The following is a 20,121-nucleotide window of genomic DNA, read 5'->3' as shown; positions in this document are numbered from 1 at the left end:
AAATCATTGTATTTGTCTTTCTCCACCTGGCTTATTTCCCTGAGCATAATGCTTTCTAGATCCATCCATGTTGCTGCAAATGGGAAGATTTCTTTTATTTCTTTTTATGGCTGAATAGTAGTATTCCATTGTGTTTATGTACCACATTTTATCCATTCATCTATTGGTGGACACTTAGGTTGCTTCTATATCTTGGCCATTGCAAATAGTGGAGCAAAACTATCCATCCTTTCCTCCCCCACTTCTCAGTGTATCTTTTGGCAATGGTTCTATGTTAGTAATAAAAAAGCTTCTATGTTCTGTTTCATGGCTGCCTAGTGTTCCATTGTATGGCTGTACCATTGCTTATTAAGCCAGTTCCCAGCCGATGGACATTTAGGTAGTTCCCAGCCTTCTGCTATTGCAGGCATGATGCAGAGTGGCTTTGTAAATATGTCATTTTGCTATGTGTGCCTACTAACTGTGGCAGTCATCACCACTTCTCTCCAGCTCTCCTGAAGTGTAGCAGTTTACACTCTGGTGTCAGCACCTGCTTTCTTATGCATTTGCCTCCTCAGTGTCTCAAAACGTTGAGGTTTGCCAGTGTGACAGAGAATGGTATCTTGCTGCAGTTTTGTTTGAACGTCTTTTCCTGTTATTGTAACAAGGAAGTGTGTGTGTATCAGCCAGTATCGGGGACTTCATCACCATGCAGTGTGATGATGCCCCACCCAGGTGCTCTGCCATCACTGAGGAAGGAACACGAGCTCCTTCTAGGCTGGGTCTTCAGGAAGAGCACCCCAGGGCTGGTGACATTTGAGCTGGCCCTTGATGTTGACTAAGTCAGTCAAAGGAAGGAAGGTCATTCCTGGAAGAGAGAACAGAGACCACAGCATATGAGGAGAGCAGCCAGGCTGAGTGGGAACGAAGGCTGAAAATGGACCCCATGGGCCTCATTGGCCTTGCCAAGGACTTTGCGTTTTAATCCTGTAAGGATGAGGGTTCAGATGAGGAACCAAGATGTATTTTGGAACAAATCCATTTACTGAGCCCTTGCTACCTGCCAGGCACTATTATAACCATTTCACAGAGATTAAGTCTGTTAATCCTCATGATCGGCTAATGAGGGGGTACACTTGTTATCCTCATTTACACACATAACATCTCATTTATGACTGGCAGTATTGTTTTCATTGCTTAACAGAAGAGGAAACAGAAACTGAAAGGTTCAATAAGCGGTGCTAAGTCCCAAAACTATCAAGTGGCTAAATGGCTGGGCTTCAAGCGCTGCTCTCTCCTAACAACTGCCTGTCTCCCTGCCTTTGCACATTACGTTCATTTCTTGAATGGGAGGGACCCAAAGGGGACCGAGCCTTCACAGAGAGCAAAGGATCTTCTAAGACACCAGGCCCCCTCCCGGCAAACAACCTGTGATACCAGCTTCCAAGGTGTCTTCTGAAGAGCTCTGTGCACACTGGGCAAATACACACTATTTATTTATTTTTTACACAATTGGTAGCACATCGCACATACTCTCCCGTGTGTTTCTTCCCACTTAATATCTCTTGAAGTCCATTCCATATTGTTTCATAAAGAGCTTCCTCATTTGTTTAAATGACTTCAGAGTATTCCATTGTGTATCTTAATTTATCACCATTTCTCTACTTGGAGAAACTGAGAATATTCAGAAGATGCAATGCTGGAATGACATGATGCCATTTTGCTGGCATATCCGTAGGCTAACCTCCTAGGAGTGGAATTTCTAGCTCACAGTATTTATTTCACATTTTGGTAGCTACTGCCAAATGCCCTCTGTAGAGTTGTACCATCTCGGCCTCCCTCCAGGAAAAAAGATCCCATTGCCCTGTACTCTGGTCAACACAATGTGTGATCAAAAGTTTGATTTTTGCCAATCTGCTAAGTGAAAAATGATATTTTAGAATAGATTTAGTTTTCATTTCTGTTAGTATGATGTGGTGAACTTTTGTATGGGTGATTTTAAAATACAGTGATCCCAGCACCACATCACTGCTGAGGAGGGACCAACTGTGGTCTCTGGAGCACAGCTTTCTCCTGTCCCCGAGGTGCTCTGGGCACCAGCTGGTTCTTTCAATGCAGGAATTGTCCTGGTGTAGGGGGAGTGAGCATTCCTTCTCAAACTCTGCATTGTCAGGGGGAGGAATACACCCTGCAAGTCATCCCAGCTGCTCTCTACAGTGTCAGAAGCTTCCCCCTTCCTTGACCACCCTCCCCTGAAGATCCAAATAGAATTGTAGTTTTTCCTCCCCCTTCCCCATGTTCCTTAAGCGAGAAACATTCTAGAGAATTGTCCTAAGCTACAAGTGTTCCCAAGTGGGCCAGTCCCCAGAGGAACAACAGAGAATACATGTAAGCAAGCCCAGCCCAATTTTGTACTCCTCCCACCCCCTGCTGGTGCAGGACGCTGCCCCACAAGCTTGTCAGTACCAGCTCTTGGGCCCTAGCTTGGTCACCCAGGTGACAGGGCCAGCTGCAGCCTTCTGGAAGGTCTTTCAGCCAACGCAGACGATAGGGAGCCTGTCCTCAAGGAGCCCAAGGCTAGCCCTGCTGTGCCCTCTGAAATACTTTGTCCCTTTCTCAGAGGCCCTCACTGCATAGCCCGAATGTTCCAGGTCTCTGGTCTTCCCTGAAGTGTTCCTCTGGCTTCACGGAATGCTCTGGAAATTCTGGGATCTTGCATGTCCCCAGCTTGTACAAGGGATGCCTGCATGCTTCCCAAGCTCTCAGAAGCCCCCAGGCCTCTTCTTGCAGGGTCTGGCTATACAGCCATCTCCAGCATGTACATCTGGACTGGGTCAGATTTGTTCCCACCCCAAACCCCAGCTCAGCTTTCACTTCCTTCCCAGGACCTCTGTCCCTCAAAATAATTTTATATGATTTAAAAAGAATAATAATACAAATAGATGGTATTTATATAGCACTTATTATGTGACAGATACTATTTGAAATATTGATACTAACCTAATATATTAAATGGTCACAGTACAAAATTCAAAAGGTACAAAAGGATAAACAGTAAAAACAAAGTCTTCCTTCTCATGTCAATTCTTCAGCTGTCCCGTCCCCGGCCCCAGAAACAACCACCAGGGCTGGTCTCCTGTGTGTCCCTTCAAAGCTCTTCTATGAACAGGTCAGCTCACAGGGATGTGTTCTTCCATCGTTGTGACACAGGCAGTGCCATATAAAACCCATGTTCTGTATCTTCAGGGCTTTTTGTTGATTTGAGATTCTTACTCTCTTCCTGCCTCTACTGGCTGAGTGTGGTGATGGGGTGAAATGGTGACTGCCTTTGGAACCCAGTCAGTCCCAGGCCCACAACTTGAGTAACTTCAAGTGACTGAGTTGCCCTGAATCTCACCCTCCTCATCCATAAAGTGGGCTAATGCTACTTTATGAAACCTCATAAAGGTGAAACCTCAGCGCAGGCAGGGGAGGGTTCTTGACTCTGATCAGGAAAGAATTCTCCATCAGGTCAAACAAATGCCAGCAAGAAAGGGATTAATTAAAGCAAAAGTAGAAGTGAATGTCAGGCGCTGCAGGCAGTAGCGAGCAAGGAGGAGCAGAGGGAAGAAAGGGAAGTTCATGGAACTCCTGCTTGACGTAGGGCAGATCCCTGCCCAGCTCCTAACGCCAGGGACACCTGGCGTCCAGTGTCCGCCTCATCTGCATGGCCCGGGGATGATATCCCTACCACACCAGACGCTGGGAGAACTGCAGAGCGCTGGATGGAGTGTGATTATGATCCCTCCTGGTCTGGAATAAAACAGGGACAGAAAAAAAGGATTGTGTCAAGATTACAAAACTGACAAAGACACTACTGGAGGTGGAGGTCCGTGAATTCTTGTCTTTATCATGAAAGAGTTCATAGATGAAGTACAATAGGCTTATGCAACAAGAAAATTTATTTGATAAGTCAGTGCACACTCAGAGGGGAGGGTGGGCCACCTCAGAGAGGAGGTGTGCTTAAGTGTTTAGGGTTTGTGGTTTATAGGGCCTTTCGGATAGGGGTTGGTATAAGGCATGATGTACACAGGTGATTAACAATTCCTTTGAAATTTTGTCTTAAGAATAGGGTTATTTAGGTGACCGTGTTGATCCAGATCTTAGCAGTCTTAACCCATGTAGGTTCATTGACACTATGGAGGTCTGTCTCTAGTCCTGGTTACAGTTACTTAATTGATTAAAGGGCTGGAAGAAAGGAAGAACAGCATATAGATTAAGTTAAAGAATAAACTAGGCCTTTTTCATATGCTAAGTAGAGTTTACAATGGCATCACCCTTGTCCCATGTCCCTGCTCTATCTCAGTATTAGAGATGATATGTGTGACACTCAGGGCTGGTATTGACCTTATTCCCAGGAGAGTAACTTCCCCTCCCCCAAGAAATGTGGTCACCTGATGGTAGGCAGGGGCCAAGCACTTATCCTGAGGGTGAAAGTGACATAAGGACACAGGAAGTGTTAGTGAGGTCGTGGCCTGCCCCTTCACTGGGTTTCATAGATGCCTTGAGGGAGGGAGAGGCGAGAGTGAAATGGGAGGGCTGTGTTCTTGACCTTTGTTTCTAATGTTAGCACTGATAAGCTCATAGCTCTGTCCTCCTTTGAAAGTGTGCATGAGCACCCTGAGCACCCCAGGAGAGAGCAGCCCTAGAAACATCCTGGGCCTAGAGATTTTTGCTGTCAGAAGACAGCCAAGCCTGAGCAGGCTCCGCTCTGGGGCCTGTAGGAGCCATCACTACCCTTGAGTCTTCCCTCCCTCACCCACCCGTGGGCCCTGACAGTAGCTCAGGCCTACTCCCCATTGGAGCATCTGTCCAGCCATCCAGGCCCTCTATCCAGCTCCCACCGCCATCTTCTTTTTTTCCACATCCTGGCTTCTTCCATCCAACCGTATTCAGAAATAAAGCCCATTGTTAGGTTCAGCCTGATAGGAACAAAGAGTTCACAAACCCTATCCCTGCAGGAAGCTAAGGGCACAGAGCCGCCGGATAATGTCCACTGTGAGTCCCCTGGAGGCAGGCGCAGTGTGGGGCAGACAGGGAGCCCTGGGACCCCAGATCGGCAGAACGGCTCAGCTGCCGCTGGTCACTGAGGTACCTGGTTGGTGGAGTTATTTTTACTTAAAAACTTTGAGGAAGAAGTTTTATAGTTGACTAAGTATAAATACATTAGGAAATAAAATGAAAAAAACAGTTCATAAAAAGTAAAACTTCAAGGAAATTTTGCTTTTTTAATGGCAGTTTCAGGCTTTGCTCCTAAAGTTTGAGGAGGTGGGACAGCATGTTTGTCCACTTTGCTATTTGGAAATCTTGGCAGAAAAATATTAGAAGGACTAGTCTAATGAATGGTTCCTCCATGAACCAGGTGGTCATGAGCCAGTTCCTTTTATCCTGCAGTGGATTATGGCAGCTTATATCAAAAACAATAAATGATAAAGATACATAAAATTTAAAAAACAGGACCAGTAGAAATGATAGTAAATAAATCAGTTTGGGAGTAAGGAGGAAGAGGGCCAGGGATAAACAAATAAATATAGTGTACATCAGATGGTGATAAGTACCAAGGAAAAAAATAAAGCAAGGTGATCAGAGTAGGAAAGAGGAAAGGTATTGCCTTTTTATCGAATAGTTAGAAAGGTCTGGCTTCCCCAAGACGATAACATTTGGACTGAGACCAGATAGCTGGAAAAAGTCTTCAGGATGAAGAAACAGCAAGTGTAAAGGCCCTGAGGCAGGAGTGGACTTAGCATGTTAAGGGTACGGTGTGGCCAGCTTGAAGTGGAAACGGAGTAACAGGGGTTAAGTCAGAGGTGAGGGATGAATGGATCATGTGGGGTCCTGTAGCCTTGTGATTTTTCCTTGAACCAACTCAGGCCTGCTGAGCTGACCTGTTAGCTTATGAAAGAAGGAGAGGGAGTCTCCAGGGCCACTAGGTCTCTCTCTTTCTCACCACTCATGTGACTTCTTGGTGTTCCAGTTTCCCCACCTGTTAAACTGGGATAATACTTGTTCTTCAAGGATTACACAGTAGGAAGTTTGCCTCCCAAACGCTCTCACCACCCCCATGCTCAAGCATCTCAGACCCACTTCACCAAAGCCTACTCCCAAGCGGCCATCACATTGGGACTTCAGGGAGACAGAGCTGAACCTAATAGATTGCAGAGTTTCTCAGCTTCACATTTCGGGCTGGATTGAGGAGGGTGCTGCCATGTACTTCATAGGACATTTAGTAGCATCGCTGACCTTCATATACTAAATGCCCTTGGATCCCCCCAGGTAGACAACTAAAAGTCCTCAGACATTGCCAAATGTCCTCTCAGGAGAAAAATTGCCCCCAGATGACAACCACTGAGCTAAAATTAGGCACCAGGATTGCATGTGCAGGCAAGAGGCTGGTGGGAAAGAATTGGGGGCAGCAGAGATTTTTACTCCATGCAAATCAGAATATATCTTCAGCTATTTCTATTGTTTCATTTCCCTAAGCCTAGACCACAGAAATGTTCTAGAAGACAGTGTTATGTAGTATTCAGCACTCCAGAGTCTCAGCACTTGCCTAAGAATCCTGGCTCTGCCCCTTGCTAGCTCTGTGACCTTGGGCAAGTTACTTAGCCTTTCTGTTCCTCCATTTCTTATCCATAAACCAAGGATAACAAAAATACGTACTTCCTAGGGCCTTTGGGAGGATCACATGAAATAATATGTGTAAATGTTTAGAACATTGCCTAGTATGTAACAAGTTGTTGCAGGACAGGTTCCCTGGGAGACTGAGATTTGTGTGCAGGAAGTTTACTGGGGAGTGCCTTCCAGATGCACACCCATGGGGGAAGGGAAGGCAAGGAAGAGGGCAGGGCAGAGGGAGAAGCTGCACTGCCTGCATTTGCAATAGAGGCCACGGGAAATCCTGAGGGGTGTGATGACCCTTCTGAGTTGTCCTGGGTTGTGGGGAGGGACCTGTGGGAAATGTAGGCTGCCCCCAGGGAGCAGGCATGACTGTGGGTGGGAAGGTACTCTGGTGGAAGGGATGGTCCCGGGGAGGGGCTCTGATGGGAGCAGGCAGCTGCACTCTCTCAAGCCACAGGGGCAGCCAGAGCTTCCATCCTGCAAAGGGAAAGGGATCAGGGTGGCAGTGTGAATGCTTACTGGCCAGTGTTATGAGGACAGATTTAAATAGAAGCAAAAGTACTTTTAAAATACAATGGACCCCCAAGGAATTACTCCCAGCCTAACAGTGCCCCTGCCCCACTCCTGGTACCCTGTTTGTCCTAAGCCTGCAATCTTTTCTTACTGTGTCCCCCTGAAACTGAATCCAGAGAGGCGCTGTCACACCCACCCCAGTCACGCTGTCTGTGAGGCAGAGGGCAGGGGCAGCGTGCACAGTTCGTCTCCTCACAGTTGCTCCAGCCCTGTGGCCTACGCAAGGTCACTTGGCCTGTTGGGACTTTATTGGTAAGCTGGGAGTGGTACTGCCTACCCAGAGTGGGGCTGGATGATTAAATGGGATACAGCACAGCAGCAGTTCTAAGAGTGTGGTCCCTGGGCCAACAGGCCTGGCAGCCCCACATGGGAACTTGTCAGAAATGTGAATTCTCAGGCCCCACCCAAACCCACTGAATCAGGAGCACTGGGAACAGTCCCAGGAGTCTGTGTTTTGACAAGTCCTCCAGGGCCCAAATTTGAGAATTATTGGTGTACCGGAGAGCACTTAGCTGTGTGCCTGCCCTCTAGGAGGAGCTGTGTCAACCTCTGCTGCATCCGGATCTGAACCTGAGCTCCACTTGCTGGGCTTGAGGTCCGGCGTCTGTGATCAGAGCGCCACCTGCTGGTTGCAGCCGTGCACACACAGGGATCACACCCAGGGACTCAGGGCAAGACCCAGGAGCAAGAACCGCAGCACTGGACACTACGGAAAGTTACACAGATGCCCTCTCCTCTCTCCCCTCCACTCACCCTGAAGAAATCAGGTTAAAGTGAATGTCACGGGCAACTTTAAATGGCCAAAAGATGACAGCACGGTGTGTGTTTGAGTCAGCAATAACAGGTACTCCTGCCGAGGGTCTGGGTGCCGGACACTACAGGAAAAGCAAGCAAGCAAATGGCAGCCCTCCTTCCTCTCCCCTCGTGCACGTGCTCCCCCTGGGGCCTCAGGGGCGACCGCAGCCTTGACCTGGTCACAGGCCAGCAAGAGGGGCCAACCCTGGTGCTAGGACAATGGTGTCCCAGGTGGTCTCCTGCTTATGTGGCCACCCAGCTCTCCTGGGTGGGAGAACTTTGTATTCTCCTGCTTTATATTCCAGTTGAATGTGTGTGTGTGTGTGTGTGTGTGTGTGTGTGTGTGTCATGTACTCAGCTGTGAGCCTTTTACGTGGCTCCTCGGCTTGTACTGAGTAGCATCCCCCTAGCAGTGTTGAATTGAATTAATGGAGTTTTGTGCTGCCCTTAGGTATTTGGAACAAATGCTAGAAAGTGTTGAGCCAAAAGGCAGGAAGCATAGGGTAGTAGAGAGGGTGGGTGGGAGAGGAAGGGAGAGCGAATGAGGGAGAGGGGGAGAGAAAGCAGAAGCCTACCAAGCCCTCTCGGGTTGGCTCAGAAAACAAACTATGTAACAATGAAAAGAAGTGGCAGGAGATGTAGCTCTGCAGTGAGGGAAGAGGAAAGCATTGGGGAGGCCTGTCTGTGGAAGACGAGAAGGAAGAATCCCGTTGTCAGGAATGAGAAGGGAGCGTCCCACAGATCGGGTGCTGGCTATGTCCTGCTCCTGAGGTACGCTGGAGTGGAAGAAACTGAAGGCAGCAAATCTGTTGGGTCTGCACCCTGTGTTTAGATCCCTCCCAGGCCCTGAGAACCCTGGCTGGGGAGCAAGCTGTTTAATGAAAGAAGACCCAGAACACTAAGGCTTTCCTCGGGAGGGAGGGCTTCCAGAAGGGAGGGTTCCTGGCAAGGAGGCACAGAGATCAGGTGGGTCCTGACTGGCTCTGTCACCCTGGTGCTTCTCATTCTCTGTCCACATGTGGCAGGTTTCCCCTTGGTCCCTGTAGCACAGGTAGGATGGGCAGGAACAGCAAATACCGTTGCTGAGGACTAAGGGAGATCAAAGGGGAGGCCAACACAGACCATGAAGGGGAGCTCACTTAGATGGTTGGGTCTGGTGGCCCTGGGTGGCTGGCTCACTCCCAGGGTGCACAGACCCTGACCTGAGACCCCGCACCCTAGATCTTTGGAAGGAGCAGAGCAACCCCACCTGGTACCTCCCCTCCCAGCTCCTGCCTCCACTCAGCAGGCAGTGTTTCAGCCCACCAGGCAGGAGCCTGCAAGGCATCCTGACACCTTCATGATGAAACCTTAGAGGCTCATCCCTAAAACCATAACCTTGTGCAGCTGAGAACCTCAGCAAAGATCAGGTTATACACATCTCGAAACCAGAAGGTTATGTGAGCATAGGTCCATGAGAGAATGGCCTTGTCCCTCAAGGAACTTAAATAGTGCTTGACAGTATTTGATTAAATACTAACATGTATTCATTCAACACACATGCATTCAGTGTCTGCTAGTGCAGAAGCAGAACTAGAGGCTGGGAGACCGTGATGAGTAAGACAGGCAGTGGAGCTTACAAGCTGCTTGGGGAAGATGTGGGGCAAGTAACACTAATGACAGGGTGGCCATGGGGCCATGGAGTCTTTAGCATGGAGCCAGCATGGCCTAGCAGGTGCAGGGTGACTGAGCTGAGCCTGAATGATGAGGTAGAACCAGCAATGGACAAGGGTGCAAAGGTGTGGAGGGAGGGGTCCCTGAGCCGCATAGAGCTTTGATTTAAGCTGGGCCTTGAAGGGTGAGTCAGCTTTGAGGAAGTAGAGGGACAGAAGCAGTGAGGCAAGAATGAGTATTTAGGGGTTTGGGGCCACTGGTCTGGCTGTTCTGGGCTCCCATTATGTGGGAAGTTAGTAAGGGCAAAATAATCTCTTTTGGGGAGGCTGGATTTGAATGGCTGGGCAGACATCTTCATGGAAATGTCCAGGGGGGTACTTTCAAGTTAGAAATGTGGTGCTTGGGTGCAGCTGAGAAAGGGTGAAACTCAGTTCTCCAGAGAAGCTATAGAGAAGGAAGACTTCGAAAGATGAAGACTGGATGCAGAGCCCTGGTGGAGGAAGGGAGCCAGCCGGGAAGACAGGAGCCAATCAGAGTACAGAGTGCTCCTGGAGCCGCTCAGAGGACAGGGCTCCACAGTAGGAGGGGGAGCGGCTTGTCTTTGCCAAAGGTCAAGGAAGCCTCTAGTGCTCTCAGAACTGGGCTGGGAGCACAGAAGCCCTGTAAATGACGGCGCATTCATACGTATTGCCCTGGGCTTTGCTCCTCTCCCAGAAGTGCACCTTCTCTAGCCTTCCTGGCCAAATCCCCCCAGAGGCCCCATCAGCAGGTCTGCAGCAGCTGGCCATCCTTGGGCCTTGGAGCAAGGGGGCCCAGGTTCTCTGCCTACCGTCAGTGGCCACCCACCCTGCACAACTGACGAATGATGGGACGCCAGCATTGCCTTGGAGCTGTGGAGATGAAAGTAGCCACAGGGCCGACAAGTGGGGTGGGCAGGCAGGGGCAGGCTCAGCACTGAGGTAGCCTCTCCCTCACACCTCCAGGGTCCGAACTCACCTGTCCTGCAGCTTCCGCAGATAGGAGCGTAAGGCTCACGGGGAGGGAAAGCAGCCCCTCTCCTGTAGTAAGTGGAGCCCTGAGGAAGGCTGAACGCCATACTGGAGTTCTCAGGGCCCTTCACACAGGGGTAACCACAGGCCCTGGGCTTCCAGCACAGCCTGCCCAGGACCTGCCGCAGCTGCTGCTTGGGCCAGGCTGGGCCTCCCAGGAGAGGTGGGGTTCTGGCTGGTGGGGCTTGGGCCATGCCCAGGGAGCAGCTGGGAGGCTCCAGAAACCAAGGTGTGGCTGACTTGATTCAGGATGTGCTACCCACATCCATTAACCTTTTCTGGCCCCAGGTTAGCTTTACCCTCCTCTGCCCTCCCTCGTCCCTACTCTGATAAAAGGATATGAAGTTTGGGGGCCTTATGACTGGACAAAGGGTGAAAGGGTAACAGCAGCTGCAGCTAAGGGAGGCAGCTGTGATGAAGTTTGCAGAGTGTGGAGTCTGCTGGGCTCTTCTGAGCCATTCACTTTTCTTCTTGGAGTCTTAATTTCCTCATTTACAAAATGGAATTTGGGGCATTTCAAGGCCAGCACATTTTAGAGGACTGTCATGAATAAACGGGGGAATGAATGAACTTTCTAAACCCTCAAGATGAAGTAAATGTTGGTGGTCATACCATCAGTTTTCACCATTAAGTCCATGGAGCCCAATTTGGGGGGAATCTGTGGAGTGCCAAAATAATGTGGGAAAATGCATGTGGGGTATTATTCTGGGGTGAGGACCCACAGCTCTCATCAGCTGCTTCAAGAGGTCTGGGACCCAGCAAAGTTTAAGACCACACATAGTACAAGTCCATCCCCATCGCTTTTTAGAGGAGTTGTAGTAGTGAGACCCACATATTGTCAGAGACAAAGCTAGCCATGGAGCCCTGATCCCCCAGCCCTCTACTACTCCCAATGTTCTCCCATGTCGGGTGAGGGCAAAGGAGAGTTAGGAGGGGCCAGGGAACTGTAAGTGACAGGAGAACGAGGAAGCCCCAGGATGGGAGATGCCCGGGAGGCCCTTCCTGGAAGCACAAGTTGCTGACTGAGTCACCTTCCCTCTCTCCCTTTCCCAACAAGGCCCCACGAAAGACTTAGGGGAGGAACTGAACTCTCTGGCGCTGTCTTGTGAGGACTTCTCTAGTTGTTTCCTCTTTGAGAAAAGTTGAAGATGCCATGTCAAAGCTTCATTGAAAACTGTGAAACGCCCCACACAAATGCAGTCATCACCCCAAAATGCAATTTATTGAGCAATGACAGAGTGCTGGACATGGAGGGGAATGCTCTGCCTAAATCAGTATAAACGCCATCACTTCCAGGCCTTCTTTGACCACCAGGTTAAAGTAAATCCACTCTTCTCACCCAGCCTCCAGTTTTTCTCACACTCGCCATTCTGTTCCTTGCTAACATCTATTATAATACATGATATTTCTGTGTGCTCTTTTTATTCTTTTTTCTCCACTAGACATGGGCAATTGTGTCCGTTGATTGTTGTACAGCCATGCTAAGCACAGGGACTGTGATCTAGTAGTCACTTAAAATACTTGTTGAATGTGTGACTGTCTTTAATCTTCACAACAGCATTATGGGCTCCTTGTATGGAAGAAACTGAGGTTCCAAGAGTCAGAAAGACTTGCTTAAGGACACTTTGTTAACACCAGACTTCAGCTCTGCTCCTGCCCCTTGAAAGCTCTGGGGAACAAGAGAACCTAAGGGTCAGAAGAGAAAGTTTGGGCCCAGCAAAATGGCTCCCAGTTCGGCTCCCACCCTGTGCTCTGCCTTCCCCAACTGCACTCTCCCAACCTCGCATCACACCCCGGTGACTTCGAGTCATCAGTCCACAGCCACAGAGCTGGAGGCCAGCCCAAACTGACTGGTTTATTTCCTAAGCTGAGGGAAAGCCAGTCCTTCCCTGCCTACGCCAGAGCAATATACAGCAGGGAGTCCACATCCGACCCCTCAAGCCTCAACACAGCAGATAAAGTAGTGAACTCTTCTATAAAACAGTGTACAGGAAAATACATACACACAGAGAGAGCCAGGGCTGGTGCTGGGGGAGAGGCCTGCCTCAAACGCAGGTAACCGGAGCCTGCCGCATCAGGGGACCTACCCACTCCTGGACTCTTCCCCTGAAGTGCTTCACCTGCTGCCCCCACAGCCTGGGGCTTTGGCTGGTTACCTCAAATCCTAAAGGCCCAGCATCTTGCCCTCAAAGGCAGCTTCTTCCTGGCTGACTCTATAGGCCTGCTCCTGAGATGGGCCACTCCCTGTCCTTCCTCCTTACCGAGGCAGCCTGCCTTGGCCTGGTCCCGGAATTCAGCCCACCAAAACCTGAAGGATGGGCAGACAGACCAAGGAATATTGTTTTCTGATATCTGTGGCAACCATACATCATCCAAACCAGGACTTTTTTTTAACATGAAAGGGGGTCTGATTCACTGGAAAACAGGCATAAACCTGGAACACCAGGCAAAGCATGAATGGTCACCCTACCGATAAGTGTCCCTTGCTCTGAGCTGCTGCTCTTGACTTTCCAAAACATGTTCCCTGTTGGCAGCAAACATCTCTCAGACCTCTATCCCCATCTCAGCTGCCTCCCACTCTCCTAGGCCTTCCAACACCTCGGCTACATATTTTAAAACCTCAATAGTATTGGGGTAGTTAGCAGGGTTGGGAGGGGAGGGTTGGGAATGATGACCCCTCCAAACTCAAATGGGACCTGGCTATGTACGGACCTTGGTGTCAAGTCCCAGGCCTTCTGGCTCCTTGGGTCCAATCCCCCAAATCATGGCTGCCTGGGTCTGAGTAGAAAAGCAAGCCTTAGTCTTCTGTCTCCTGGCCCAAACTTGACAAGACTTTTCTCTTTAGGCTTCCCTGTAGCTAATGGCCAGAGCCAGGGAGAAATGAACCATCAGTTCCCCCACCCCCACCCTTGGCCCATGCGAACTTCTCTAAATGTTCTGTGTGCATATTCCTGGTTCCACCTCCTGTGGCATTTATGCTAGGAACCCCAGGATCATCTCTTGGAGTGGCAACTGGTGGAGGCTAAAGAATCAACCTGTAGTACCCTGTACCCCTACCCAGATGGGGCTGGGCCTCAGCTCTTTGTGAATGCCTGGCAGGGAGTGCAGCCTTGCTGATAGGTTCCCATTCAGAGTTGGTGCCCCACCCCTTACTTGCTTGTGAAACTTCTTTAAATAAGTCTTGAGAGAGCAGACACTCAGGCTGCAGGCCTTGGAGGTTCCTCCTGTCTTCCCTCCTTCCCTCCCACCCCAGTCAGCAGTCCACAGCCTTGCCAGTGCTTTGGGAGACAGAAGCCCACTCTTCCTGCAGTTTCTCACTCATTGTCCATCTGTCTGTGTTCGAGGAACAGAATCCTCCATGTTTGAGTCAGGCTGCCTCTAATGTCTGCTGCGTCCCCCCTACCCCTACAAAAACAAATGCCCAGATCTGATCCCTTGGAGTAGAGCTGAGAGCAACGTGGGCTCAGGACAGGGCCTTCCAATGGGCCCCTGAGTAGGTGTAGGAGATGGGATGGCGGGTCCCAGGCCTCACAGTGAACGTGTTGATGGGGCTTCCATAGTGGGAGGCATTGTGGGGAGACCTGGGAACAGGAAGGAGAGACGTGAGGTTAATATCTGCAGCTGGTTAACCAGTAAGCTCTCCCATCTCCCCCAAGGCACAAGAGGAAGATGTGGCTCAGGGCTATGGTATCTGCCACACAAGTCCTGGTGCACAGGGTGGGACCCCAGTCTACCAGTATTGCATCACCAGACACAGGGCTCCCCAATCTGTCAAGGGCCCGCTGGTCAGAGTACATGCCTAATACCCTTCTACTCAGAGCTCTTCACTCCTTGCCTGGGTCTGGATCCTCCTCTGTGTTGTTGAGAAATCCCTGAATCCAAGGATGACCCAGATCCCTCCATCCCCTCCCACCCCACCACCACACACACTTAGCCTGAAGCCCTGGGCCTCCAGTGGGTAGGAGAGAGAGAGAAGAGGGGGGCTGCTGGGGAAAAAAAACAAGCGGGAGAATGGGAGATAAGGAAGGGGGTAAGGGGGCTGCCAACAGCGCCCTCTCCACATAAGGTGAGCCTCTCTCCCATGTCTCTCCGCTCTGAGAACCAGAGGGGAGAAAATCAAACGTCCCCTGGCATGTGGCCGTGGCCTGTCTGGTCAGCTCCTGCGTGCTCCGAGGGAAGAGGCTGCACTTCCCCTGGCTTCCCGCCCCGGGTCCCTCCATCAGCCCATCCCGGGGCTCACCTGCCGGCTGGCTGGACGCAGCCGCAGTCGCCGCCCGGCGCTTTGTACTTGGCCTCCCCGCGGCCGGCGCTCTCCACGGACGGCATCCGCGCGTGCAGGCCGCCGGGGGGCGGGCGGCCTGCCGAGTTGACACGCCGCATCTCCGGGCCCCCTGACGCTGCGAAGGGCCCCCCGGGGAGCGGCCCGAGGCAGTTAGGGGAGCTCAGGCTGCGGCCGGGGCTGCCGCGGGGCAGCCCGGGGCTGCGGTGGGGCTCCCCCACGTACAGGCGCTTCTTGATGAGCGAACGGCCGCCGCCCAGGGGGCGCTCCAGGCCCCCGGCCCCGGCATAGCGCGCACCTGCCGTGCCACGAGGCGCCGAGGCCGTGGAGCCCGCGGCCGGGAGCTGCCCCAAGTCTGGGAAGTTGTTACGGGGAGGGGATCCCCGGCGCCCCAGATACTGGAGCGCCGGGGCCGGGGGCTCGGGGTCGTTGCTGAACTCCGGCGGCGGTGGGATGAGCTCAAAGCTGAACTTCTCTTCCTCCTCCTCCCGCTTGTAGGAAGGAGGGGGTGACGAGGGCGACCTGGGCAGCAGGCGGCCCTGGGGCGGGTTGGAAGACGCTGGTTGTTCCCGGGCCACAGGGACCGGAGGCTCCTCCACCTTTGTCCAGCTATCCCTGCGGCCTGGTGCTGTGCCCTCCGGGTCTCTGTGGGGCTGGGGCTTCCACTGACCGGGTACAGTGGGCTGTGCTACTGAAGCCAGCTGGGTGTCCTCAGTCTCCCTGGGTAACTTGGGGACCACAGTGAAGGAGTTGGGTCGGCCCTCGTTGTAGAAGATGCTGTCAGAGCCTGCCTCTGGCCGGCTGCTGTGCCCACGGAGACTCCCTGGCAGGGAGGACCGGCCCAGGGCAGTGCCTCCGGGCCTCCCCCTTTGTGCCCTTTGCCTGGCTGCAAGGAGCAGGGCCATCGGGGAGCCTGGTTCCACCACCTCCCCGGTTACCGGATGTCTGAGCAGTTTGTCAGCAGTCTGGGCTGAGGCTGGAGGTTTGGCTGGCAGCCCCTGGGGCTCCTTTGCCTTCACAGGCTCTCCTGACCCTGCAGCCTCTTCTCTGGTGAACCTTGGCATCACCATAGCAACCTCTGGGCTGGGGTTGTTCTGGCTGTGATGGGGCTTGTAGAGAAATGTCCTGTCTTCTCCACGGGGGGTTATCTTTGCTGGGAGTGCTGGAGACAAGAGGGCTCCTTGTGTAGGAGGCTGACTGGCCTCTGTGGGGCGCTCTTCTGCCATTGGCTGGGAGGGCACTGCAAGTTCTTGAGGTTCTGGCTTCTCCCACTGCCCAGCTGAGAGCAGGTTCTTCTCTGCTGTCACCTGGGATGATGTGGTGGGCACCGTGGCTGTGGGTGACATGGCAGGCCCAGCCACCACCTTGGGCGGTGTGGCTATCCCAGGCGCCACTTTGGGGGGTGTGGCTGTCCCAGGCTCTGCCTTGGGGGGTGTCGCTGGCCCTGGAGTGGCCTTGGATGTTGTGGTTGGCATGGGGCTGGCAGACAGAGGTGGCACATTCTTGGCCATTGGCTTCGAGAATTTGCCATTCTCAGCCCTGTTTTCAAAAACTCTTCCCCCTTGTAGCCGAGGTTTGGGAGGCAGAGACCCTATGCTTGGTTTGGCTTCCTTCTCTGCTGATGAGGAAAGGCGGGCCTCCAGCTCACTCCGGATCTGCCAGACACTGGGAGCTGGGGGGTCTTGGGGATGGTAGTCCACAGGGGGTAGGGTCAGGCCAGTAGTGGCCTCCTTCTCTGGCAGGCTGCAGGGACTCTTCTCAGGAACACTTAGGGGGACCTCCTTCCCTGGCAGGCTTGGGAGAGCCTCCTTTTCCAGAGGGCTGGGGCCCTTGTCCTCCTTCCCCTGAGAGGCGGTCCTCAGTCCTGGCCTGTGACTGGAGACTCGGTCCTCCCTCCTGGAGCCACACAGATAGGCTGCCAGCTCGCTCCGAAGCTTTTCCATCTGGCTGGGATCCCGCCAGTCCACAGGCTCGCAAGAGGCCGTGTCCTCTGGGCTTGGGGGGTTGGGTTTGGGTTTGGGTTTGGGAGCAGGAAGGCTGATTTGGGGGCTTTTTGTAAATCTAGCAGGTGGAGAGGAGGCTGCCTTCTCAGCAGAAGGCAAAGGAGGGGCAGCTGTGGGGAGAGGGGGTGCTTGTGGAGGGAGTGGGGGTGCAGGAGGGGGCAGAGGAGGGGCTGGGGGCAGAGTCTCAGCGTGTTTGTTTGTCCAGGACGGGGACTGGTCTCCCCTTGGGATGGCTGGTGTTGCAGCCTTGGGCTCCCTGGGGCGCTCTGGCTCAGGGGCCCCATCCGGGTAGATTTGGGACACAGGGTGGATGTGGAAGCTGGGAGGTAGTGGGAGTCGACTGGGGGCTGTTTTGATGGCCTCTTCTTCCTCTGGAGGACCCCCCTCTGCTTCCTGAGCTGGGATGGATGATGTCCTGAGTGGGGTTGGGGGAGGCACCTTGAATGAGCGGGGGAAGGTGAGGTGGGTCTCCGGCTTATGTCTCAGGGGGCTCCCCTTTGGCTCAGCAGGGCTCTGGGGAGGGCTGGTCCCGGGGGCCTCTGGCTGCCTGCCGTTCAGGGCTGCCTCCGATTTCCACTTGGTGACACCCCCAGAGGGAAAGAGGCGAGTCCCCAGTGTGTGAGGATATACTGGAGCTGGGGGTGCTGGGGCTGGCAGAGGGGGTGGAGGTAGGGCCAGAAAGGCCAAGGGTGGGGCAGGGGGAATGAAATCAGGAGGGGTGGGTGTGGAGGGGGGGGACAGGGCCCCCAATACTGGTGGTGGGGTTGGGGCCATGTTGGGCAGGGGTGGGGGTTCCAGCAGCAGGGGAGGTGGGGGGGGAGCCATGGAAGGTGGAGGTGGTGGTGGGGACTCCCCTTGAGGTTGCAAAATGTCTGGCGGTGGCCTTGGGGCTGGGCCTGGGGGAGGTGGCGGGATAAGTGGGTCCTGTCCATAGTGCCCAGGCCTTAGGTCCCCCACAGAGCTATATAATCGGAGGTTGCCGTTGACCAGTGAGCTGGTGCCTGAAAGAAGGGAGAGGGAAGATGAGGGGGTAACGAGGCAGACCGGCCTTACCAGTCTGTGTGCGCCCGAGAGAGGAAATGGCCAGTTTCATGCCTTTCCTCCTGAACACCTAGTAAGGGAGCAGCCATGTCCCCAGTCCCCTGAGTTGTCCTGGGAGGGACCCTCTCCTTCCTGAGAAGGGGCCCTGGCCTTCCCCAGCACAGTCTCTAGGGCCTATAATGAATGTCTCCACTTGCTCCAGAGAGCTCTCTGCCCTGCTCTGTGCTGGGACCCACCTCCCTCTGGCTACAGGTGGGTTCAGCCAGCAGGAACCACTGGCAGGAGATCATCAGGTGGGGGCAGAGGCCAGGGCATCGAGTCCCCGCTCCCTCTAAGCTTCTGCCGGCTAGCCCAGGAAGAGTCGCAGTTCCCACTGACACGGCACTGGGGTGACACTGTTCACTTTGGTTCCGCTCTTGTGTATGGCCCCTTTACCAAACTTTCTTTAGTTATCCCCTCTGAGTGTGCCATCTGTTCCTTACAGGGGGCTTGATGGGTACGAAGCCAGAAAGACCAGGGTTCAAATCCCAGCTCCACCACTTAGTAGATGTGTGATCTTGGACACCCTAATTAACCTTGCTGAGCCTGTTTTATCATCCATAAAATTGTCATAATGTCAGTGCTTACTTACCTCATAAAGCTGTTATGAGGATTAAATAAGAGAATTCATGTAAATACATGTAAAGGGCTTATCAGGATGCTAGGCACTTAGTGAATGGTAACCACTCTGATTACTACAACCTGTGCTTAACTTTTCTGACTAGGTAAGACAGGGATAGTGGGAAAGAGACAGAAGTCATGCATCAGGGGCAGGGGCCTAGAGACCTTCTCAGTGAGGAATTTGGGTGGAAGACCTGTGAGGGGGTGCAGTTTGTAAGAGCAACTCCTGCTTTATAAAAACCCTGGCTCTACCAAGAACCCAGCTTTCCACCTTGCAGAGAACTTCTGGAACAGATTCCAGCCTGCTGGCTGGAATGGCAGTACATGGAAAGATGACCTGGACAACCGGGCACTAGAGAAATGCTGAGCAACCCTGGCCCCAGCAGCTCACATCCCTCCCTTCTTGGATCCGGTCCCCAGCCACCCTCCATAGAGTCTGCAGACCACCAGGATGTCCTGCTTACTTCTGTCTTAGGGGACTCTGTCCTTCACCTCCTCCTTTGCTTCTAGCACAGAGTATAACAAACCTGGGGATTGTGAAGCTCTGAAGAGCTCCTTCCAGCTGTCTGAATTCAAAACAGCTTCCAGCTGTTGAATGCAATCCCATTGGGGATGGGAGGGACTAATATTCATTGAGCACCCAAGTGTTTATTAGGAGCTGGGATACAGCAGTAAAAAACAAAACAAAAAATAGTCCAAACACTGGCTCTCCTAGAGCTTATGTTTCAATGAGACAACAAGGCAGACAGTGAACATAATGCCTAAGTAGATTATTGCCACATTAGATGATGAATAATGTGGGGGAAAACCCAGGAGGGGTGCTGGGAGTACAATTTGAATAGGGTGGTCAGAGACAACCTCACTGAGAAGGTGACATCCAAGCAACGAGGGAAAAGGGAAGGAGAGAGCTGTACATATGCTGAGGGGAAGAGTGGTCTAGGCAGGGGCACTGCAGTGCAAAGGCCCCAGGGTAGAAACATGCCTGAGTATTAAACGAGCAGCAAGGAGACTGGGATGGCTGGAGCTGTGTGAGATGAGGAAAGAGCAGATGAGGCCAGGTGATGCCAGCCTCTGGCAGTCCTGGCAAGAATCTTTTCTTTGAGTGACATGAAGTCACTGGTGGGTTTTGAGCAGAGGTGTGACAAGAAGTGACTTTTGTTCCATCCAGTATTTCATTTACTCCCCCAGAACTGGAATTGCCTTTCCTACTGCTCATTTGAAGATCAGAGGTGCAAGGGGTCAAGTGACTTGCCCAGAGGTGGGATCTGAAGCCAGGTCTGTCTAACTCCAGGGTTCTTTCTACCACTTCATGCTGCCCTTGTTCCTGCTCTGACCTTGACCCCTCACTAGCCCTCCCCGACTAGAAGCAGGCTTTAGCCAACCTGGCTCTCCTCAACTCCCACCCACTGCAGCCAGTGACCAAAGGCCTGAG

General features: G+C 52.5%; 1 protein-coding gene across 2 annotated transcripts in view; it reads right to left on the bottom strand.

Moving 5' to 3' along the window:
* Positions 1-11,901: 11,901 nt before the first annotated feature.
* The window catches only part of C16H6orf132 (chromosome 16 C6orf132 homolog), a 33,135-nt gene continuing 24,915 nt past the window's right edge, over positions 11,902-20,121 (bottom strand). For both annotated transcript variants that reach the window (XM_037005098.2, XM_037005099.2), the window contains 2 exons: positions 14,947-17,989; positions 11,902-14,287 (listed from right to left, as the gene is read on the bottom strand). In XM_037005098.2, the coding sequence (XP_036860993.2) occupies positions 14,170-14,287; positions 14,947-17,989 (3,161 nt within the window). In that variant the 3' untranslated portion in view covers positions 11,902-14,169. The remainder of the gene's footprint in view (positions 14,288-14,946; positions 17,990-20,121) is intronic.

The sequence above is a fragment of the Manis javanica genome, chromosome 16, assembly GCF_040802235.1.
Source record: "Manis javanica isolate MJ-LG chromosome 16, MJ_LKY, whole genome shotgun sequence".
Classification (NCBI taxonomy): Eukaryota; Metazoa; Chordata; class Mammalia; order Pholidota; family Manidae; genus Manis; species Manis javanica.
Note: the sequence above shows the minus strand (reverse complement) of the source record. Positions and strands in the feature narration are given on the sequence as shown.